This window comes from Bufo bufo, chromosome 2, assembly GCF_905171765.1.
Source record: "Bufo bufo chromosome 2, aBufBuf1.1, whole genome shotgun sequence".
Classification (NCBI taxonomy): Eukaryota; Metazoa; Chordata; class Amphibia; order Anura; family Bufonidae; genus Bufo; species Bufo bufo.
The window spans coordinates 490,314,692-490,340,359 of NC_053390.1; the positions used below are offsets into that span (position 1 = coordinate 490,314,692).

The window sequence follows — 25,668 nt, forward strand, 5'->3', positions numbered from 1 at the left end:
AGCCCTTGACAGAATTGACTACGGAGAGCTGGGTCATTCCACTCTGTATCAGTTGCGCACCTCCTAAAATCAGAGCAATAGGACTCAGCAGAACGCTCTCCCTGCCTCAAACCACACAACTTAGATTCAGCCAGGGAAACCCGATCTAGGTCATTGTAGATAAGTCCCAGGGCTCTGAAAAACTCATCTACCGACCAGATGGATTGTGACCCGGTCGGAAAGGAGAAAGCACAAGACTGAGCGTCACCTTTAAGTAATGAAATAATAATCCCCACTCTTTAACTCTCATCCCCAGAAGAGTTAGGACGTAGTCTAAAATATAATTTGCACGACTCCCTGAACCAAAGTTGTCACTTTTATACAGCTTGGGGCTACAAAAAAAAATGCTAGTAATAAAGAGATAGATGAGGTCCTACTAAAAATGCAGAGATTAGAGAGAAAACATAAAGACTCGTGTAGAAAAGAAGGAGAGTTGACGGAGCTCAAATTGAAACTGAAGGACTTGCTTAAAGGGAATCTGTCACTAGCATATTAGCAAAAAAAAAATTTTATGAATACATGTGTAATAAAGTACCTTATTTCCATATGTCTTGTTCTTTTTATTGTGAGTCTTGTCATTTCTTCAAAAAAACGCTTCTTATAATATTCAAATGAAGCTGTAAGGAGCCCAGAGGGGCGTTATTCTTTCTCCACGGTGCCCAGGAACGCCCCTCTGAAGTGCCGTGCCCGCCGAAATTTGAAAACTAAGAACTCCTCCAAGTTCAGCTAAATCACCTCCCAGAGGCGCGGCTAAGTGCTCACCCCCCCTCCCCCCGCTCTGTGGCAAACACCCCGATCCTCCTCTCGCCTGCATCCGAAATCCCGCGCAGGCGCAGTGCCGGCGATTGCCTGCGCGATGAAAAGACGACTGAGGGCAACAGCGTCACTGGGCATGCGCCGATCCCAGTGACGTGTTCGCTGTTTCCTCAGCCAGCGAAATCGCCAGCACTGTGCCTACGCGGGATTTCGGATGCGGGCGAGAGGAGGATCGGGGTGTTTGCCGCAGAGCGCGGCGCTGGGGGGGGAGGCGGGGTGAGCACTTAGCCGCGCCTCTGGGAGGCGATTTAGCTGAACTTGGAGGAGTTCTTCGTTTTCAAATTTCGTAAGGCACGGCACTTCAGAGGGGCGTTCCTGGGCACCGTGGAGAAAGAATAACGCCCCTCTGGGCTCCTTACAGCTTCATTTGAATGTCATAAGAAGCGTTTTTTTGAAGAAATGACAAGACTCACAATAAAAAGAACAAGACATATGGAAATAAGGTACTTTATTACACATGGATTCATAAAAAAAAAAATTTGCTAATATGCTAGTGAAAGATTCCCTTTAATATTCAGTCTCAGAGACTGAATAAATGCGGCAAAATGTTGGCCAATGTAGTAGGTAAAGTGAGAGCCAAATCCTTCATTGCTAAAATTAAAACAGAGACGCAGAGAGAAGTATTCGAATCTAAACAGATTGCTAACACTTTCAAAAACTCTATTCCAGGCTACATAATTTGAAGCTCGAAGATCTTGATGAGGCTCTCTTGAAGAAATGGATAGATGGCTATTTAGAAAAAGTAAACATACCCAGCCTTTCTGTAAAACAAATAGATCTCCGTAATAAACCCTTTAAGGTAGATGAGATTAATAAGACCGTTGACTCCATAGCGAATGATAAAAGTCCGGGGCCAGACAGTTTTGAGATCAGTTACTATGAACAATTTCTCTTTCCTCACTGTCACAGTCATTACCTCTGGCTGTGACCTTCTGTCTATGCTCTCGCTGCAGCTCCGTTCCTGTGTGTCATTTGTGGTTCTTTATGGGTTAACTCCCCTGTGTGTCTATTAGGAGTTAATCCTCTCTGTCTGCTCCATGGGTGTGGCCTCTCTGCTGCACCCATGGAACCTGTATATAAGGCTGAGGTTTCCTCAGTTCTGTGTCAGCTCTCCTGGTGTGTGTTGTCTTGTCCTGCTCCTGTTTGTACTCTCTCTCCCATGCTGCTGACCCATGGGATCCATGTCTGTCTGTCTGTGCTCTGTGGGTTTCCCTACTTGTTCATTGACGTCCTCTTTCCTGTCTTTCTGTTATCTGTTCTGCCAGTTATGTTTTAGTTACCTTGTGTGTATTCATATGTCTCTGTTCAGCAAGCCCTTGCCGCACCTTTCTTTGCAGCAGAGTGGTATGCGCAAAGCCATGCAGTTTACTACTGGTGGAGCAAATCCTTCTCTGCTCATTGCCACTCCTGCTCCCTTGCTTGAACTCCTGCTTGTATTTTTAGTTACCTTTTGTTTTATTCATATGTCTCTGTTCAGCAAGCCCTTGCTGCAGCACGCCTAGCTGCAGAGTGCTATGCGCAAGGCCACGCAGTTTACCACTGGTGGAGCTAGTCCTTCTCTGCTCATTGTCACTCCTGTTTCCTTGCTATGTATTTCTGCTTGTGTTATTAGTTGCCCTGTTTTGTATTTGCCTGTCTGTTATGTTTGCCTATGTGCCGTCGGTACCTTCTGGTACCTGTTGTCCATTCGTTCCTGCTGTCACTGTCTAGTTCACGCTCCAGAGTGGACTCTGGCAACTTCCTGCGGCAAAGCCTAACCCTACCTTCTGGGGCCCTAGTGAATACCAGGAGTTGCTTAGTCACGCCCCTCTGGAGTATTACTAGACAGTGGCGCAGTGGGGGTTTTCTCCCACTGTGCTGACGGCACATAGAGCTCATGTTTTGTCTGTGCTGCCTTCCCTGTTTTTTGTTTGTGCCATAAACTCTTGTGTGTCTGTACCTGATTTCCGTTTGTTTATTGCTTGACGACGCGGTAGTCTCTCCTGGGACCTCCTACTCGTGACACTCACTTAATTTCATATTTAAATACGATCTTGTCAGATACTCATTTCAGATAAGAGTCGTTGCTGGCACATATCACGGTGTAAAGATAGTAGATTATGCGCCAACTATAGGTAGATATCTTTACCTAAAAATGATCTTAAAATCTTTGCTAAACTATTGGCGGCTTGACTCCAATCACTTATGCGCTATCTTGTTCATAAAGACCAGGTGTGATTCATACACTATAGAGAGGCTAAGGATAATACGATGAAAGTACTCCAAATAGAACAGTATGCTAAGCTAATAGAGATCCCTTTAATTTACATTTCCTCTGGTGCCAAAAAGGCATTTGATAGATTGAATTGGACCTATCTAAAAACTGTTTTACAAAAATTAAATTTTTTCATCCCAGTTTATAGATAAAACCATGGCATTCTATTCCTATCCATCTGCACTAGTCAAAGTGAATGGCCTTCTTTCAAACCCATTTAACAGTTATAACAGAACTCGGCAGGGATACCATTTATCCCCCCTTCTTTTTGTCCTATCATTGGAGCCTTTTTTGACTAAGATAAGAAATAATGCCAACATTAAGGGGCTCTCCACTCAAAAAAAAAAAAAAACACAAGATAGCAGCTTATACAGACGATACGTTGTTTGTAGTGTCAAACCCACTAAAATCAATCCCAGAACCATCTACCTCTCTGAAAAACATAGAAAAAGACTTCCATGAGTGAGACCCACATAAAATGTCAATCCTACCTAAAATACTATATTTATTTCAGATACTTCCCATAGAAGTACCTCAAGATTTTTTTTAGGCAATATAAAAAGCTAATATTGAAGTATATCTGGCAAAAAAACATAATAGGATAGCATACTACACCCTGATTAGAGCATTATTACAGTATAATGCCACAATTGTAACTAGACTGCTTGAGCGGGGAATAACTCCAGCAAGGAAACTCTGCACTCTCTGGAAGGTGATTTAATTACCTTGTTATGGACCTTCTTATCAAGATAGGCTCAAATGGGTTAAAAATAAACGCTCATAAAAAAAAATGCATGCTCTCAAGAAAACCCCCAACGTAGGCCTTGAGACGTCATTATTATGTGTTATCCCCAGCAAATATCTAGTACTCCAAAAGGGTTTTGGATTCAAACAATTAGGCATTGCTCCTCTGAAAGCCTTATTTAAGAAAAAAAAATTCTACTGCTAGAAGAACTAAAAGTTCTAGATAAAGATGCCTCTATCCCCGAAAAGCAAAAAAATCTGGACTTCTCCATTACATAGGAACCAAATCTTTTCTCTGCTCTCGTTCCACAACAAAGAGGTTGCTATCTAAGTGTTATGAATGAGTAAATATGGACACGTCAACACCTTCTTTTGCAGATAATTAGGCAAAAGAATTAGACACATGAAAACCAAATTGACCATATCCTGAAATATGCCCATTCGAATTCCATCGGTTTTAACTTTCAAACTATCCACCAGATGGTACAAAACACCTGCTTTTCTACATAGAATCAACCCAGAAATTTCTCATTTCTGTTGGAGATTCGGAGAGGGGATAGGGACATATGTGCCAGCGCTGCCTTCTCTTCATTGTTTACCTTCTCGCCGTCGCCTCTGCAGCGGTGAGCAGGTGTAATTACACCCAAACCGTCCCATTAATTTCAATGGGACGGATCGCTCCTATACAAGTGTATGGGAACGATCAATCCCATTGAAATGATTGGGACGGTTTTGTGTCAGACCCCCGCTGATCTGATATTCATGACCTATCCTGAGGATAGGTCATCAATATTAAAAGCCTGGAGAACCCCTTTAATCCTCAGAAGGTGGCTGGAGAAAGATACGCCAACGTTAAAGAATTGGTACTTGGAAGTATGGAGAATACAAAGCTTTGAGAAGACCAGATGGACTGTGTAAAATGACTTGGATAAATATCAAAGAATTTAGAACAGATTGACTCTGTATCGTAACGCTAATAAAATTACACAATTTCTGTAATATTTATAGTTATTATATACTTCTCTTCCACCTTATCTTGGCTCCCCTTTGTTCCTTTGTTTTAGAATATATTTTGTTCATCAATACTGGGTTAATGTAGCTAATGATTTTTAATTTAATACTAACCCTATTACTCAATTTGAGTGCTCTAAACTCAAGTGCTGATACTATGATTATTGGTTTCCTGTATTCAAGCAATATGTTGGTTTTGTATTGATTTGATCATGTTTAAACATTTCTAAATAAACAGAATTTACAAGTAAAAGAGACAGTGTTGATACTGGACAGATGAGTAAGGCCTCTTTCACACGAGCGAGTTTTCCGCGTGGGTGCAATGCATGACGTGAACGCACCCGCACTGAATCCTGACCCATTCATTTCAATGCGTCTGTGTACATGAGTCTGTGTTTTTTTCACGCATCAGTTTTGCATTTTATGAAAGACGCAGCATGGTCTATATTCAGCGTTTTTCACGCAGCCCTGGCCCTATGGAAAAAGCATCAAAACACATTGCACCAGCGCAGAAAAAACAGCTGAACGCAATCGCAGACAAAACTGAACGAACTTGCTTGCAAAATGGTGCGAGTTTCCCTGAACGCATCCTGAACCCTTAACGTATCCTGAGCCAATCCGTATCATTCGTGTGAAAGAGGCCTAAAGCATGTGTTAGAATGGCAGATTTTCTGTCAGATGAATGCTAAACAGCATTCGAAGTAATGTTCGTTAGCTATAATCTGGCAGTGTAATACTGCCACTGATTACCTGATGAACAAGCAAACTCTCATTTATTGGGCAATCCAAATCTCTATACAGGTTTAAAAATTATCGTTTGCAAGTGGGAGATTGTAGTGTCTAATCACATAATGGGATAATGATCGCTCCTCCCTATACTGAGAAGGAGATCGCTGCATGTAATAGCAGCTATCTAATCTGCTAGCGAGCAGGCGACTGTTGGGGAGGAACGCCTTCCGACGTTCGTTCCAGGTCCTGCTGTGTTCTATAGTGACAAGAATTTGATATGTACTTGGCTATACATTTACTATTTGTTGTAAGTCAATTCATTAAAGATTAACGTTATGTTAAAATCATATATATTCTGATACAGATACATTCATATAAATGTGAGGAACGCTAATGGAAATTGGCCTCCAAATACACTGATCTCTGGAGACATCTTGCTGCATCTGTTGAGCATTAATCTTTGTTGCTGGCCTCATATCCCCTTTGCACCTCTGAACTCTAGGAATGTGCTGAGCTGAGCATTTTAGCTAAATCTGGAATTTCCTAGTAAGGCAGATAGAGAGGAGGTGGTGTGAAATCTGGCTGGTGAGGGGAGATGCATAGTTAATGAGCATAAAACCATTCTTTTTATTTTCTAAGGGGGGTGGATAATTTAATTAGTTATGAATGAATGTGAATGTTAACAGCGATAGTACGGAGTTTGTAAATTCTTCCTGAGTTTGCTTGGATGTTCACCAGGTTTCTCTGGTTACCCCCCATACATCCAAACTCATACTACTAGCATACTTGACTTCCTATGAAATACACCCTACAGTGTGTTGAGATGGGTAAATTAGATTATGAGCTGCCTCCCTCATGGACAGGGTCTGATTTCCATGGTGACAATCCAGGTAACAGAGCTGCAAAATAAGCAATGGTAAATCACATATGCTCAAAATGTTGCTCATAACATGTACCAAATATAAACAAATTGTAAGGAACACATTTTAACACACTTAAGGGGTCATTTACGATCAGAAATATGCCTACTGTATATCAGGCATATCTCTGAAGAAGATTGCGGCACAAGGGTTGATTGCACTGCAATCTGTGACTTTCCCTGCACATGCCAGATCTAAAAAAGTGGGTGAGGAAGGAAACAGGCCAGTAGGCCAGTCTCATTCATCATTTTCTACACCTGTTTTAGGCATAGAAAATGGTCAATATGTAAGCCAGGAAAGAAGCTGTCTTACATGTATACTGGCACTGGAGACGCCAAAGTTATGTACAGACTGGCACTTCTACATAACTTCAGCAGATCCACTGCCAGATACATGGGTTATTAAGGGGCGTCTAAAACGCTGGTCTTGGTAAATGACCCCCTTAGTTTTGAGATCCATGAGAAAAACTGTCATCTGAAACTTTTACCAGAACAAGTGCTTTTCATTGGCGCAATGGACAGCCTCATACACTTACTGGAGGCACCTACCTCCTTTGTAACTTTTCCAAGTATAATATTTTCCTCGAAATGCTACATTGTCAAATTCCGCACACTGCATCTCTCGAAAATCCTGTGATCCTGATGGGCACTCCTGAAAAATACTTTTGTTTAGTCACCTATTATATGAATAAGTTCTTTTCATCAGACATATTCATATTTACAAAGAATGAGAAAGTGCATTGGGTTGCTGTTTTCTGATAATGTTAAAAGTCAAGAAACATTTTTGTTAAAGATTTTATAAAAAATAAAACAATAAAATCAGCAAATTGACATACAGTTTTTCTTTCAACTTGCGATATGCGTTGAGCGACAAAAAGGGTACAACTACACTGCAACATGTGTTGCATAACATTTATGTTGCAGCAATGTCACCCAACATTTTTTGTTATGATAGTCAATATTGTCGCACTGTGACATGCCACATGCTGCAACTGCGATGCGACTTAGATGGATTATTTAATACTGTCATGTCGTAGTCACAGCATTTTATATGTTGCAGTGCGACACCATTGGCTATCATTACAAAAAGTGTTGCACAACTTTTCTACGACAAAAAGTTGCGTATCAAATGTCGCCATGTAGTCCTAGCCTTATGATTTATAATTATCCCAAGTATAGGTGATAAATGTGAGATGAATGTGTGGAACAGGGGACTTCTGCCTGCCAATCCTCTTCTTATAGACATATATGGTGAGGAGAAATTGTATGGAGCAATGGCTGAGCATATGCATGTCCACTTCTGAGCCTAGGCTTGATCCCATCAACCTAACATTTATCACCTATCAAATGGATACAGGGGCGTAACCACCATAGCGGCAGACCATGTGACTGCTATGAGGCCAAGGGCAAGAGGGGGCCCAGTCTTAGTTGGTGTGCTGTCTGTCCACAGCCAGATTATGTTAATCTACATTGCTGAATTCTGCTCCCCCTAGTGGACACCTTTAAGACTGCTTTGTTCTTTTCTGTTCTGTCCTGAGGTCATGTGACACTGCAGGAAGTAGACTCTCTGTGATCAGGAAGCAGGTTGTTCTTTATTCCAGCAGCCATATTTCCTAGATTCACACTGTACTGTCGCATCCACATGCATCTATCCTTCATCCACGCCATCCAAGCATCGTTGGTATGTCAAACCTTATCATTTACTTATATCTGCAGTGTAGGATGCATATTTTGTTGTATACATGCATTATGTTAGAGCTTTATAGTTAGGTATTAGCTAATCTATGTTAGTAGATTCCTGTCACATGCTCCTAGATCTGTGTAGTTGCCATGATGCTATAGTTCTCTCATCTGCAGACGCATTTTATGTCAGATGCTCCATAGTGTATTCTTATGCATCACTGTTCTTTGATGTATGCGTTATTGTATTAATCCACACTCCTACATTGCATGTATGGTCTGATACTATGCTTTGTCTGTATTCACAGTTTTACCTTCTTTTGATCATACACATTAAACAAGTTACCGGAACTTTAACAGTGTGGTGATTGAAGGGCGAGTAAACTACCTGTCTAATTATTCTTCACAATAAGGGGAACAGGACAGTAAAACAACGGCTTTAACGGAGACGGCCCTTGAATGCGATAGAGCAATGCAAGCATGATCAGCGCTTAATCCGTGTACAGCAGCACTACACAGCATCGCAGTGCAGCCACAGCTTCTACTTCAGAGGGACTGAAGTTACTGTCTCACACAGACCCACACCTAGCAACACAAAGATGTCTGAAGTTTCACAGAAGACCAGATCCAGAGTGTCACGCTCATCCAGACTCTCACATCGATCTCGTGCTTCTGAAGCAGCAGCGCTAGCCAGAGCCGAAGCAGAGGCCATGAAAGCACAAATAGTATTTGCAGAAGAAGAAGCAAAGATAAAGCAAGAAAAGGCACGTATAGAAGCTTCACTAGAAGTACTCAGTTTGAAAAAGTCAGCAGCTGCAGCAACTGCAAAAGCACAAGTATTAGAGGCTGCATTAGAAACGGATGATGACATAAGCGACAAACAAGACATCCAGCTTGACTTAAAGCAAGAAACTGCTATACAGCGTACTGAAGAATATGTGAGAGAACATTCACAGATACTCCATCAACCTGATCCAATCTCAGAAGATGGAAACAAGTACCCACAGCAGCACACGCTTTCCACTTCAGACAAGTTCACAGCAGCAGAACGCCTCTTGTCAAGACCCTCCCTTCACTGCAGACCTATCATTTTATGCCCCTCCAATGAGAAACTCCAGCGGTCAGATCTTCAGGGAAGACCCTGCGATGGACAGCAAGCGACTTGACACTCCACACCACTGCATAGATCCACCTGACTGCTACAGCTATCCTATGCCTCCAGTGGAAAAAGGAACTTATACTTGCTCATCAGATGCAAGAATGATACCACCAGTTAATCGCTACCCAGACTCTCCAGCTCACAACCAAGTCACGTCGGATCTGGTAAGATATATGGCAAAACGAGAAATTATTTCAAAGGGACTTGTGCAGTTTGATGATCTGCCAGAAAACTATAGGGCTTGGCGGGCTTCATTCAGAAATGCTATAACAGATCTTAATCTCTCTTACAAAGAAGAAATAGATCTTCTGGTGAGATGGTTAGGCATTGAGTCATGCAAGCAAGTGAAACGCATACAAGCTGTACATGTGAATGACTCCAGAAAGGGTTTGCAGATGGCATGGCAGAGACTTGATGAGTGCTATGGGGCTCCTGAGATTATAGAGGACTGCCTGTGGAATAGAGTAGACAGCTTTGGGAAAATCTCCAGCAAAGACCATCCCAGGCTTAGAGAGTTAGGAGACCTGTTAATGGAACTGCAAGCTGCAAAGGAAGAAGGTGACTTTCCAGGTCTAGCCATTCTTGATACAGCTAGGGGTATAAGCAACATTGTTCAAAAATTGCCAATTTCCCTACAAGAGAGGTGGATGACTCAGGGCTCCAGATATAAAGAACTGCACCGGGTGTCTTTCCCACCATTCTCTTTCTTTGTGAGTTTTGTCACACAACAAGCAAAGATGCGTAATTATCCAGGGTTCATCCTGTCCCCTCAAAGCTCTGATGGTTGGAGACTAGAGAAACACCATCACAAGAATACTACTCATAGAACCTCTGTCTCAGTGCACAAGACTGAGACTTCTACAGGTACACCATCACAGAAAGAGCCTGCCCGTCCCAAGACTGCGGATCTTACCCAAGGTTGCCCCATTCATCGCAAGCCTCATCCTTTGTATGAATGTCGTAGCTTCAGGGTAAAAGCTTTAACTGAAAGAAAGGCCTTCCTGAAGCAAAATAATGTTTGTTATCATTGTTGTGCATCTACTTCACATCTTGCAAAGGACTGTGATAAGACTATCTGTTGTACAGAATGCAATAGCAATAAGCATGTGTCCGCTATGCATCCTGGTCCCGCACCATGGACTGTGAAAGCTGAAACAGGGGTAGAGCATGGCGGGGAGGGACAGGAAAGTAGCTTATCAGCAGATGTGTCAGCTATGTGTACTGAAGTTTGTAGAGAAAATCTTCAGGGCAGGTCATGTTCAAAAATCTGCTTGGTCAATGTGTACCCTACAGGGCATAGGGAAAGAGCTACCAAAGTTTATGCAATCTTAGATGACCAGAGCAATAGATCTTTGGCAAGACCAGAGTTGTTTGAGCTTTTTGGGTCAAAAGGTCACCAATTGCCCTATTCTCTCAAGACATGTGCGGGAGTGATCAACACTACTGGGAGAATGGTACATGGCTTCCAGTTGGAATCCCTTGACAGACAAGTGTCCGTTCCACTACCCACGCTGATAGAATGTGATGAAATCCCAAATGTTCGATCAGAGATCCCTACCCCAGAGGTTGCACTTCATCATACACATCTGAGGCAAATAGCCACTCAGATACCTGAGCTTGATCCTAATGCCTCCATTCTCCTGTTGCTAGGCAGAGATATTATTAGGATCCACAAGGTCAGAGACCAGATTAATGGGCCAAACGACTCTCCTTACGCCCAAAGATTAGACCTAGGGTGGGTAATAGTGGGCAATGTATGTCTAGGTGGTGTCCACAGACCAGACACCGTGCATAGCCTCTATACCAACATCTTAGATAATAGCCGGGGATCGCTGTTCACACCTTGCCCAAACTTCTTTGCTGTGAAGGAAAGCTTCAATACCGGCATTCCCTTGACCCTGCAGGCCTCATCCATCTCGAATTCCTCTTGTACGGAAAACTGTCTTGGCCACAAAGCCTTTGAAATTACCAAAGAAGATGATAAAATGGCTCCTTCTCGCAGTGAGCTTGCTTTCCTGGAGATAATGAAGAGAGGCTTCTACAGGGACGAAGACAACAGCTGGGTTGCTCCGCTACCTTTTAAAACACACAGACAACGCCTTCCAAATAACAAGACACAGGTTTTGCACCGATTCAGGTCTCTTCAAAAATCCTTTAAACAGAAGCCCGACATGAAAAGACATTTCTTTGCTTTCATGGAGAAAGTGATACAGAATGGCCATTGTGAAGTAGCGCCACCCCTTGACATAGAAGAAGAATGCTGGTATCTACCTCTGTTCGGGGTGTACCACCCGAAGAAACCCTTGCAAATCAGAGTAGTCTTTGATTCAAGTGCCCAGTGTGGTGGGATATCCCTGAACGACATCCTTTTGAAGGGTCCAGACCTCAACAACAATCTCTTAGGAGTATTACTTCGCTTTCGAAAGGATGCTATTGCCTTTGTGGCCGACATTGGCCAAATGTTTCATTGTTTCCTGGTTAGACCTGAAGATAGGAACTTTTTAAGATTCTTCTGGCATAAGGATAATAACCCAGCAGAAGACATCATCGAATGGCGGATGAAAGTGCATATTTTTGGCAACAGCCCCTCACCAGCAGTAGCCATTTTTGGCCTCAAACTCGCAGCATACGAAAGAGAAAGACAGTTTGGTGCAGATGCAAGAGAATTTGTAGAAAGAGACTTTTATGTTGATGACGGACTAAAATCTGTGCCAACTGCAACACAAGCCATCAACCTATTGAAGAGAACAAGAGAGATGCTGGCATGTTCCAACCTTCACCTACATAAGCTAGCATTAAACAGCAGAGAAGTCATGATGGCCTTCCCTTCAGAAGATCGGGCAAGTGACTTAAGGGATCTTGATTTTAGTGCTGATGCATTACCCATTCAGAGAAGCCTTGGCATTAGCTGGGACCTCAAAAAAGATGTTTTGACATTCCAAGTATCACAAGAGAAAAGACCTTTCACTCGTCGGGGAGTCCTCTCTACCGTGAACAGTGTATATGATCCTCTAGGTATAGCTGCACCAGTCACCATTAGAGGAAAAGGTCTTCTTCGTAATCTCACTGCAGATAGTCAAGATTGGGATGCACCCCTACCTGAAGAGAAGAAACAGCAGTGGGAAGATTGGAGAGAATCCCTACAGAAGTTGAGACACGTTGAGGTATCCAGACCTTATGTATCAATTTCCTGCTCTAATGCTCAGTATAAAGAGCTCTGTGTATTCTCAGATGCCTCTGTCCAGGCAATAGCAGCAGTAGCCTACTTAAAGGTTGTTGATGCTCAAGGAGGAGCTCACATTGGGTTCGTCTTAGGAAAGGCAAAACTAACTCCACGGCCAGAATTCACGATCCCACGGCTGGAGCTTAGCGCAGCGGTCCTTGCTGTGGACATTGCGGAATTCATTACCACAGAAATTGACTTGAACATTGACACTGTTAGCTATTTCACTGATAGTAAAATCGTTCTGGGCTACATTTACAACGAGGAAAGAAGATTTTATCTGTTCGTCAGTAATCGTGTTCAGAGGATAAGAAGATGTTCAATCCCAAAGCAATGGCATTACGTGCCGTCAAAGGATAACCCAGCAGATCTCGCCACCAGATCAGTATCAACAGCACATCTACAAGACTCAATGTGGCTTACAGGGCCAACATTCCTACTTCATTCAAATTCGCCAGCCGAAAAGACTGAGACTGAGGCCTTTGACCTCGTTGATCCAACGACTGATACAGACATTCGTCCTGAGGTGACAACATTAAGCACTGTATATAGAGAGAAGAGACTTGGATCTGAACGTTTTTGCAGATTCTCTAGCTGGAATACTTTGACACGAGCTGTCGCACGTCTCATCCACATTACACAACTTTACAAGGTAAAGGCAGAAAAACATCCTGAAAACTGTAATGGTTGGCATCTCTGTACAGGACCGCATCTTATTGAGTTCCTCAAGAAAGCCAGAATAATCGTCCTCCAAAATGTGCAAGGAGAAACATTTCCTAGAGAGATCCTCTGTATTCAAGAGAAAAAGAGTATCCCCAATGACAGTTCGCTTAGAGCTTTAGATCCCTTCATAGATGTAGATGGGCTACTAAGAGTAGGTGGACGTCTACGCAATGTAGATCTTGGGCACGATGAGAAAAGCCCAGTCATTATCCCAGGTCGACACCACATTGCCACCCTCATAACCCGTCACTACCATATCCAGTCACAGCACCAAGGACGACACATTACAGAAGGAGCTATTCGTACAGCGGGGTATTGGATTTTGGGAGCTAAGCGGAACGTTTCCAGTCTTATCTTCAAATGTGTTATTTGCCGGAAGCTCAGAAGGACCTGTGAAACACAGAAAATGGCAGACTTACCACCTGACAGACTTAGCACAGATCCTCCATTCACTCACATCGGCCTGGATGTATTTGGTCCTTGGTCGGTTTGCTCCAGACGTACCCGTGGAGGTAAAGCCAACAGCAAGAGGTGGGCAGTTCTTTTCACCTGTCTCAGCATCCGTGCCATCCACATAGAGATTGTAGAATCCATGGATGCCTCAAGTTTCATAAATGCCTTGAGAAGGTTCTTTGCTATTCGTGGCCCAGTCAAAACAATCAGATCAGACAGAGGAACGAACTTCGTAGGTGCTTGCCATGAACTCAAAATCTCCTCTAACCTCAATGATGAAAAGGTAGAGAGTTTTCTTTCAAGGCAAGAAGTATCTTGGATTTTTAACCCCCCTTTTGCTTCCCACATGGGAGGAGTGTGGGAAAGGATGATTGGAATCACCAAGAGGATACTAGACTCCATGTTTTTGCAACAACCTTCAAGGCTTACTCATGAGGTGCTAGTTACTTTGATGGCAGAAGTGACTGCTATTGTAAACTCAAGACCGTTGATACCAGTCTCAACAGATCCTGAAGATCCACAAATCCTTACTCCAGCAACCTTAATAACTCAAAAGATTGCACCTTATCCAGTGTTGTCCGAAACATTTGATAGTAAAGACCTCTACAAACGACAGTGGAGACAGGTCCAGAGCCTGGCTAAAGACTTTTGGCACAAATGGTACAAACAGTATTTGGCTACTCTTCAGGAACGAAAGAAGTGGCAGGCAGACAGGCCTAATGTTCAGCAGGGTGACATCGTGCTTCTGAAAAACCACCAAACCAAGCAGATTAAGTGGCCTATGGATCGAGTGACAAAGACCTTCCCTCACGATGATGGTAGGGTCCGTAAGGTAGAGGTGAGAGTAAACGCAGAAGGAAGTTCAGCTTTGTTCATTAGACCAGTAACAGAACTTGTCTTGCTCTTATCTCCTTCAGAGTAACTTTCGGTGGTCTGGTAAATTGTGGTATCTCTAACAGATACCAGGCGGGGAGTGTGCTGTCTGTCCACAGCCAGATTATGTTAATCTACATTGCTGAATTCTGCTCCCCCTAGTGGACACCTTTGTTCTTTTCTGTTCTGTCCTGAGGTCATGTGACACTGCAGGAAGTAGACTCTCTGTGATCAGGAAGCAGGTTGTTCTTTATTCCAGCAGCCATATTTCCTAGATTCACACTGTACTGTCGCATCCACATGCATCTATCCTTCATCCACGCCATCCAAGCATCGTTGGTATGTCAAACCTTATCATTTACTTATATCTGCAGTGTAGGATGCATATTTTGTTGTATACATGCATTATGTTAGAGCTTTATAGTTAGGTATTAGCTAATCTATGTTAGTAGATTCCTGTCACATGCTCCTAGATCTGTGTAGTTGCCATGATGCTATAGTTCTCTCATCTGCAGACGCATTTTATGTCAGATGCTCCATAGTGTATTCTTATGCATCACTGTTCTTTGATGTATGCGTTATTGTATTAATCCACACTCCTGCATTGCATGTATGGTCTGATACTATGCTTTGTCTGTATTCACAGTTTTACCTTCTTTTGATCATACACATTAAACAAGTTACCGGAACTTTAACAGTGTGGTGATTGAAGGGCGAGTAAACTACCTGTCGAATTATTCTTCACAATAAGGGGAACAGGAAAGTTGGGATTATCGTCTCTTCTACTGGGGGTGAAAACTTGGCCAGGACTCTACCCTCTAAAAGAACAACTTTTAGCAAATGAGGCAGTGGAAAAATGCCCCAACGGTCATTGAAAAGGGTTTAGGCAGAAACTGTTCTGTCCTGTGTGGGGGACCTGGTTTGATTCTTGCTATGGGGCGCTTACTTCTCTATGTACGCCACTGTATGGATACATATTAAACAGTGGCAAAATCTCTCTAAAAGTTTACAACATGAATCATGCCACATGCACCATATAATACATTTTCATCATTTCTGCCAATTTCTAAATGTATGCATCTTAAAACACTTTTGACAAATCTGTAGGTTTTTTCTAAACAAGATTTTGGTGTATAAATCTAGTATGACAAGTGGCGTACCTCCAATGGGCACAGAGAGACCATGCAGCTGCTGTGGTGCGTGTGGAGGAAAGGGGTCCCGCCGTGCAAAGACCTGCCCCCCAAATTACACACAGAGCTCAACAATGGAGAGGAAAAAGTGGTGAACGACCTGTGAGATGTCAGGATGTGAGGGACAAGAGCTTCTCTGCTGTGCCTGGAGGAGAGGTTTGTGGTGTCCTGGGATTACCCATAACATCTTAGAAATACTGTGAGTTGTAGTTCTGTCCTACTGTATCCTTTTCCATGTAATGTTCACTAATGCCCTACAATAAGAGTCTGGATATGCTGAGACTTGTAGTTCTTTCCTCTTATAATGTCCACTGATGCTGTACAGTAACATTCTGGTAATGCTGGGTGTTGTAGTCCTCTCCTCTTATACTCTCTCCGTGTAATCTTAACTTGTGTTCCATAATAACAGCCAGGACATGCTTGTAGTTGTAGTTCTCTCCTCTTTTACCCCTCCATGTATTGCCCGCTCATTTTCAGCGATAAGGATTGTTTCACACTGCTGGCTGTAGTTCCAATAGGCTGTTCTGGCAAACAAGTTTGCAAGGTTGGCAGATGAGGGGGATGTTAGTTCAGGGAGAGCACTGCTGCAGCAAGACACTTCCTCTGCCAGTCAGGGGAATGTCAGCTTCAGTAAGCAGGAGAGCAGGGCAGGTCAGACAGGTGCTGTAGTGGGAGACTCCATTATTAGGAGAACAGATAGGGCGATCTGTCACAAAGACCGGAATCGTCGAACAGTGTGTTGTCTTCCTGTCGCTTGAGTTCAGCATATCGCAGATTGGATTGATAGATTACTGGGAGGGGCTGGAGAACACTCAGTGATCATGGTCTACATTTGAACCAATGATAAAGTGAGAGGACTTAGGTTGCAAGCTGAGGGCAAGGACCTCAATGGAGGGGTTTGGGTTCTGGAGAAGTGGGACGACTTCTCTGTCAGCTACAGGCTATATCATAGGGATGGGCTGAAGCCCAAAGGGGAAGGTGTAGCTGTTTCAGGAGAGAAGATGCTAGAAGGTTGGAGGAGTGTTTAAACTACTTTACATTACTTTAAAGGAGGGGAAGATAGTGCAGATAGAGACCTGGGGTGAGGTAATGGACGTGGGGGAGGAATGGAAGGAGAGACTAGAACAGTTCATAAGGAAAGGTGTAGGGTAAGAAATATACATAAACCTCTTAATTGTATGTATACTAATGTCAGAAGCCTGACTAATAAAACTGGTGTACTGGAATTAGTGATGGGTGAGAAGGATTATGACATAGTGGGAATAACTGAGACATGGCTGGATAATAGCAATGACTGGGCAGTTAATATACAGGGTTACAGTCTGTTTAGAAAGGATTGCCAAAACGGAGAGGGGGAGAGGTCTGCCTTTATGTAAAGTGCTGTTTAAAGCCCACATTCTGGAACATGAACATGTGGAGTCACTGTGGTTAAAAATAAACGGAGGCAAAAATAATAAAATACTTATAGAAGTTTGTTATAAGCCACCTAATATACCAGAGTCCACAGAAAATCTACTACTAAACAAGATAGATGAAGCGACAAATCATAATGAGGTCGTTATTATGTGGACTTCAACTACCCAGATATAGACTGGAAATAACCAAAGACAACCACCTTTCCCCAACTGGTTTAGGACCCAGTTAGAGGGACGGCCATACTGGACCAAACAATAGACCTGATAGAACAACAGATGTTCAGGTTGGGGGACACCTGGGAAACCATAAAGTGACCATAAAGTAATTAACTTCCAACTGTCATTCAAAAGAGTGTTTCTTCAAGGAGGCACAAAAATACCAAGCTGCAAAAAAAACCTAAATTTGACCAGCTAAGAGAGGCCATTTCTCTCATTAACTGGGACAAAGTCCTCAAAAATGAAAATACAGCCACTAAATGAGATATTTTTAAAAGCATCCTAAACTCTAATTGTGGGAGGTACATAGCTTATGGGAATAAAAGGTTAAGGAACAAGAAAAAAACAATGTGGATAAATAGGAATGACAATTTAAATCACTAAAACAGGAGGGTAGCAAGGAAGCCAAGGCCAATAAAATAATGGGTTGCATCAAAAGGGGCATAGATGCCTGTGATGAAAACATAGTCCTACCACTTTACAAATCAATAGTCAGACCACACATGAAGTACTGTGTACAGTTCTGGGCTCCTGTGAACAAGGCAGACATAGCAGAGCTGGAGAGGGTTCAGAGGAGGGCAAATAAAGTAATAACTGAATTGGGTGGACAACAGTACCCAGAAAGATTATCAGAATTAGGGTTATTCACTTTATAAAAAAAAATAAAAAAAGGGGAGATTTAATACCTATGTATAAATATATTAGGGGTCAGTACAGAGATCTCTCCCATCATCTGTTTATACCCAGGACTGTGACGAGAGGACATCCTCTGCCTCTTGAGGAAAGAAGGTTTGTACACGAACATAGAAGAGGATTCTTTACGGTAAGAGCAGTGAGATTATGGAACTCTCTGCCTGAGGAGGTGGTGATGGTGAGTTCACTAAAAGAGTTCAAGAGGGGCCTGGATGTATTTCTGGAGTGTAATTACAGGTTATAGCTATTAGAGATGGGTTGTTGATCCAGGGAGGAATTTTGTGATGGAAAATTGGCTTCTACCTCACAGGGTTTTTGCCTTCCTCTGGATCAACTTGCAGGATAACAGGCTGAACTAGAAGGACAGATGTCGTTTTTCAGCCTTACAAACTATGTTACTATGTAGAACAGCCTGCCAGAGCTCTCTGGATCCACTGAATCCAGCATTGCTGGAGGTTACTGGAATGCCTGCCGGCCCCATTATCCCAACAGAGCTTGGACAGGCTGTTCTCTGCCGAAACAGCCTGCTCGGAACTACTGCCGCTAGTGTGAAACAGGGCTAACATGGTCTTGGTGAGACTTGTAGTTATCTTGTTACTATTATTATGTTCTGCAACATCTGAGGTGTGTATTAAGCTTGGTTCACATCTGCGCTAGTGACTTTCTCCATTCCACTCTGTCATAGGTGCGCAACAACAAAAATCACGGTAGTGCAGGATCTGGCACATCACGGACAACAACACCTGACGGATCCCACTGACTATTAGATCTGATGGGTTTCTATCATGGAGCCTGGCAGGCTGTAAAATATTGTGTTTATTATCAGGTTCTTCCAATCATCAGTAGGCTAAAGGCCATCAAAATCCCATTATTAGGTGCTGCATTGCTTAATTTAGAAAACTTGACCTTTATTAATAAATATAAAATCCCACATCAAGATATAGATTCTCTGATCTATTGAGACATTATTAATTTTGGAATTTTAGGTCCCCCAACCAGTTATTAGGAATACTTAATACTGTACCTAGAATTGATAATACATACCTCCAAAGATATTTCTATTAATCTGATTTCTCTTCTTCACAGAGCCATGGCCATATTTATTCAATGAATTACAGTCTAGAAAGCCATAATGAATAATGACCTGTGTCTGACATATGCCACATGGTGCTACCCTAGTGCTAGATACAGAAAATATTGGGTGAATGAGCAAATATATGATGGTGCGCATGCGCTAAATGGTACAGCACTGACACGGAGACCCGGCAGTATGGGGATGCCCGATCACAGGGATCTCCGCACATAAAGTACATCACAGGCCTCAGGAACGCATGTGCAAAACATCGATGTCAGCATTGATGTAGACTATACTGCTCGCTACTCCATTGGTAGGATTAGACACCTGTCTAGCCCCAACATTAGGATTTGCAGCTAGACAGTAGGCGGATATAGGAAGGTTATATAGGTTAGGGTTCGGAGTCTGAATTAGCATAACCCGTTGTGCCCTGACTAAACCTGTCTGTTGGAGAAACAATGTCGGAATGATTAGGCCGGGATGCGCCAGTCTATTCCGCATTTAGATAGGAAAGAACGATGGGTGCATGCCGAATATAGGGCGAGACCATTATAATCGCCATTAGGTGTGAAATGGCTTTCAAGATGCTATCCCCTCAATGTGTAGAAGGGGTGGGGTGTCTAGGGTTTCTCTCCGCATATAACTGAACACCATAGTGCTGCAAGTGAATGCCTGATCCACGCTTTACTACAGGGTAACCTCTGAGACCGTGTATGACAGGGCACAATAGGGACCAGTATCGTGGTAGCCAGAAGACGGCTCTCACTAAACTACATGGAGTCCATCTAGTAACACACAAAGGGGAGCAGGACCTGTGATTAATAGCCAATCAGCGGCCCGCTGAGCATACCCTCTCTTGTAGCCCCATGGAGGGCCCCTGGCTCTCTCCTGTAAAGGCCTGTACAGCCACACAGGCATTCCCTCCCTCCACATACCCGAATGAACTGTTGCCCTGATGTGGTATATTTTGATTTTATATTTATCAATAAAGGTTACGTTTTATTCACCAAATAATGGGATAGCCTTTAGTCTACTGTAAATGGGATATTCCGTATGTGTATTATGAGGTTCTGCAGCAGCAGAGGAGGTGTGTATTATGAGGTTCTGCAGCAGTTGAGGTGTGAATTAGGAGGTTTTGCGCAGCTGAAGAGGTGGGTATTAGGTTCTGCAGCAGCTGAGAAGGTGTGTATTATGAGGTTCTGCAGCAGCTGAGGAGGTGGGTATTAGGTTCTGCAGCAGCTGAGGAGGTGAGTATTATGAGGTTCTGCAGCAGCTGAGGAGGTGTGTATTATGAGGTTCTGCAGCAGCTGAGGTGTGTATTATTAGGTTCCGCAGCAGCTAAAGTGTGAATTATGAAGTTCTGCAGCAGCTGAGGTGTGAATTAGGAGGTTCTGCAGCAGCTGAGGTGTGTATTATGACATTCTGTAGCAGCTGAGGAGGCGTGTATTATGAGGTTCTGCAGCAACTGAGGAGGTGTGTATTATGATGTTCTTCAGCAGATGAGGTGTATTATCATGTTCTGCAGCAGCTAAGGTGTGTATTATGATGTTCTGTAGCAGCTGAGGAGGTGTGTATTAGGAGGTCCTACAGCAGCTGAGGAGGTGTGTATTAGGTTCTACAGCAGCTGAGGAGGTGTGTATTAGGAGGTTCTGCAGCAGCTGAGGAGGTATGTATTAGGAGGGTCTTCAGCAGCTGAGGAGGTGTCTATTATGAGGTTCTGCATCAACTGAGGAGGTGTCTATTATGAGGTTCTGCAGCAGCTGTGAAGGTGCGCATTACGAGGTTCTGTAGCAGCTGAGGAGGTGTGTATAAGAATATCTTCACATGCAGCAGATTTTTGTGGCAGAAAATTCTGTAATTGAAAATCAGTTCTATTCAATTTCTGCAAGCTTCATTAAGGTGAATGGGACTGATTTTTAGCTGCAGAATTGTCTGCCAAAAGTTCTGCAGCGTATGAAGGCACCCTTAGGAGGTTCTGCAGCAGCTGTGGTGTGTATAAGGAAGTTCTACAGCAGGTGATTTTTGCCTAATGCTAAGTCTGTAATATGCCCCAAGGTATTGTGTGTCATTTATAATACTGGTGCCATGTTATATGGCAGAGGGGTCTTTGGGCCCACAGGCCCAGATACGACTGTTATCTCATAATTCCCTATAGCAAAGCTACTGGCCATAGAGACTCTGCAGTAGTTGGGAGAACTTTTCATGGTGGTTTGGGGCGAATAGAGAAAAAAAAAAAAGAATTACGACTCCAGTAGAGAAACATCAGTTGTGACTGGATTAAATCCTTTAGTATTTTGTGACTGAACCTTGTAAAAAATTAAAAAATTTGTTTTATTAGCAAGTAAGGTCGTTTTTAATTATTTCTACAAAGGGTGCGCCATTTGCCAAATCTGCCTGGAACACCAAGCTACTTTGTCCCATCCCTGTTCTTCTGCCAACACGTGTTGCACTGTAACCTGACTGACCAGTCCAGACCTTACGTAATCCAGCAGCGTCACCAGAATACCTGAATCGCTGGATCCTGCATATGGTGAACACTGCATGAACTCCCCAGATCCCATTCACAGTAAGGGCTCTTTCACATGAGCGTGTCCCCTGCAGGAATCACTCTGAGAGAGGGATCGTGCGTTCTGGACTTAGGAAGCGCACGGCATTATCATGAATGATAATGCTGTGTGCCTCGGTGTGACCTTATTACTACAGAATAATACTGACCACTTTATGTGACTATGATTCTGTTACAGAAAGGTCAGGCAGAGGCATACAGCATTATCATTCATGAATCGTGTGAAAGAGCCCTAACAGGGTGCACCAGGAACCTCTGTGAGTACAGGCCAGATGGAAAAACTGCTGCATGTAGCATTTTTTGCCCTTTATTTTTGCTGGAAGTTCTTCAGCAAATGTGTATGTAGCCCAAAGAGTACTAGTTCATGGGTGGGCCTATAGGATTGCAGACACAGTTCATGGGGAAAAATGACGACTGCAGTAGTTCATGATGGTGGGTGAGGGGAAGGGGATGGAAAGTTTGTAGGGTGGGGGAAGTCTCTGATAAGAATTCTGACTTGCACTGCATGTATGGCTGGGTGGTAGTTGAGAAGATTGAATGGTACATTTTTTCTTTGTTGGTGAAAAGGGGCAGGCAGGGAGAAGCCAGGTGGGTAGTGGGAGGGGGAATCCCATAGGGGCCCAATTCAGAATCTTGCTATTGACCCAATGATTTCTATGTACACCCCTGATTATGATTTGTAAGGTGTGACCAAATGCTGTAAAGAAAACTGTGATGTGAAACTGAGCATTTTTTGTAACCTACTGCAGAATAAAATGTTCAGAATACACATGCATATCATCAAAGTATGTACTAGAATTAGTCAGTCTTGTATATATGCATTTTTATTCTACTATACTTACGTCAGTATTGCATGATCTGTATCTTTTCCTCTCTCCTAAGCAATATTTTCCTCCAATGGTTGGCCTAAAATACAAATTGAAAATTGTTTATTATTATCAAAGTAATAATGAATAATATATTCTTGTCAGTGGCAACATTACTGATAGAAATGAGGTGTATAACTTTGAGAGACATACCTGCTTGAAATCTGCTAACTAGGCTCTATAGGACCATAACGAAACCAGGAGCAGAATCCAAAAATATTGCTTTTCAGATGCAGAACTTCCAGGACAACATGGGTGCACGTTTATCTTTTACTTTCTCTAAAGGGGTTGTCCGGGTTCAGAGCTGAACCCGGACATGCCCATAATTTCACCAAGGCAGCCCCCCTGACTTTTAGCATTGGGGCAGTTCATGCTACAATGCTCTCCCTTGCCCTGCACAGGGCAAGGGCTCTTTTATTTACTATAACACACTGCCGGGCGATAGCTTCCGCCCAGCAGTGTGTTCGGTGATGTCACCGGTTCTGATGGGCGGGCTTTATCGCTGCCGTAGCCATTTTACAGGCTAGGGCAATGCTAAAGCCTGGCCATCAGTCACCAGGCTCACTGCTGGGTGGAAGCCATCGCCTGGCAGTGTGTTATAGTAAATAAAAGAGCCCTTGCCCTATGCAGGGCAAGGCAGAGCATCGGAGCATGAACTGCTGCCTTGGTGAAATTATGGGAATGTCCAGATTGAGCTCTGAACCCGGACAACCCCTTTAAAGAAAGTAAAAGATAAACGAGCACCCATGTTGTCCTGGAAGTTCTGCACCTGAAAATAAATATTTTTGGGATTCTGCTCCTGGTTTTGTTATGGTCCTATAGAGCCTAGTTAGCAGATTTCAAGGAGGTTTGTCTCCCAAAAAAGCAGATCCTGTATTTTGAGCATCCACCTTCAAACCGTCAGCATTTGATCACTATTTGTAAGGTAAAAACAAGAGTGTGTTCATAACAAAGATAACACGTGATGGAAATATTTGCATCTGTTCTGTGTTTTTGACCCACTCCTTCTTTTGGCTTCCAAATCATGATTAAATCCTGATGCAAAATACTGACCATGTGACAGAATCCTTATAGATGCTTAAACGACAAGACCCGTTTTGTTTGTTAATTTTCTGTTCCTCTGACAGATTAGAAGAACGGAAAAATAAACGGTGATGTCAACATGGCCAAACAGCGTCAGCAGTAACAGACTGGTGAGGGTAGCAACAGCATGACGAGTTACAATATTGGCCTAAGAACACAGTGGTCGGGGTGGCAACAGAATGAAGAGTCACAATAGTGGCCTCAGAATAGTGTGGGGGGGGCAACGGAATGAAGAGTCACAATAATGGCCCTACAACAGAGTGTGGAGGCAACATCAGTGGCAGTAACAGCACAAGATGGTGGCAGATCACAGTAGGAGCAGATGGCAGTAGAGGCATTAGGTGGGTGGTAGCAGCACATGGCCAGAAGTAACAGGCCATTTGTCACGGTGTTCTGGTGTGGCAGCACACTACAGTCAGATCATTACTGCCACGACCGCTGGATGACAGTGGCAGCTCTGACCTGTTGATGCGGCTGCAGCTTCCACCAACCCTTCTTCTGCTGCTACTTGTGCTGGTTACAGCAACATTTTAGCCACTGACCGTTCCTTTTGAGGGCCCTGGCAACTGTCTGTTGGCCATAGTGTACAGTAACTGAATCAGTGATGTAACTATGTAACAAAGTATGAATGGAGCAGCAGATCAACTAGATAAATGTGCCTATATATTAGACTGCATGTGGACAATAAGTCTGATGCAAAGTAAGTCTATGTATAACAGAACAGATTAAGAATGAATGGCGCAGCAGGTGAACAAGATGCACAGGGTGAATTACACTGTCCCTGTAGTCTCCCTATGCTCTTCCTGCAGTGTCCCTATCCAAATTCTACAATTAAAAGCTTTTAAAAACAAAAAGCACGGGATGAGGCTTTTATAGGGCTGTGACATCACAGGGGATGATTATCTGCTGATTGGCTGGCTGCATGGCATCATGGGTCATATCGCACTCCCAAGCTTCTTACTTTCACTTTGTAACACATGTAGCAACCACTTTAGGGAAAAAAATTATTACCTTGAAGCACAAGGAAATTCAGATCCGTGGCCAACCTTTCCTGAAATTCGGATCAAAGTCAATTTGTTTCACTTTGATTCGCTCAACACTAGCTATAATATTATGTAGTACCTTTGTGTTACTGTGTTTTCTCAGGTATGTCCCTCTGTTGTTTTAAGTGTATTTTATTTATTTATTTATATAATAAAGTCTTGATTTATTATCAATTGTTTGTCTGATGCATCATTTGTGGGTTTTCTGATATGGTAAGAGTAAAATTGGCAGATTCTCCCACTACATGTTCTCCTGATTCTGTAACCTGAGAATGGGTGCCTGTGCTTTACTAAACCCATTGTTGTTTTAAAAAAAGTTATGGCCCAACCAACATCCATGGTTTCCTAGGAGTTGTGCACCTGAAAGTTTTTTGTGGATTCTTCTCCTGGGCTCCTTAATGTCCTATAGTCTGATCCTTGGAAAGGTCACTACCTGATGTTCTATAGAGAAACAATAACATCATTCTCCCACTAAATAGGATGTTTCAGCACTCCTAACATGCCTGTTTTAGTAATAAATAATTGCCTACATAACCATTCTGGAGCATTTCTTCTTAGAACTGTGGCTTGTGAAATTCCTTTGTTTTTCCCCCCTTTGGTGTTTTATCATTCTTCCTATTGAGAATATTCACAGCTAAGCAATCCTATATATGTAGAGTCTCTGGTCTAAGTATAGTTTCCATCATTTACAGTACAAACAGTTAATTTGTACTATATAGTGGAACTGTTATTACATACCTTGGGCTATCACAGTGTCGAACTGATGAAGATACGCCTCCTCCGCATGTTCTGCTACATTCTCCCCATGATGACCAGGTACCCCAAGCTCCATTAACGCCCTCAGGGCGGGTCCCAAATGGGACACATTCCCTTTTGTAACACCACTGTAGACAAATAA

General features: G+C 43.0%; 1 protein-coding gene across 1 annotated transcript in view; it reads right to left on the bottom strand.

Annotated features, from left to right (window-relative positions):
* The window catches only part of LOC120990946 (A disintegrin and metalloproteinase with thrombospondin motifs 10-like), a 208,191-nt gene that overhangs the window by 144,267 nt on the left and 38,256 nt on the right, over positions 1-25,668 (bottom strand). The window contains exons 5-7 of the mRNA XM_040419838.1: positions 25,509-25,654; positions 22,621-22,684; positions 7,062-7,164 (exon numbers count right to left, since the gene is read on the bottom strand). Of these exons, the coding sequence (XP_040275772.1) occupies positions 7,062-7,164; positions 22,621-22,684; positions 25,509-25,654 (313 nt within the window). The remainder of the gene's footprint in view (positions 1-7,061; positions 7,165-22,620; positions 22,685-25,508; positions 25,655-25,668) is intronic.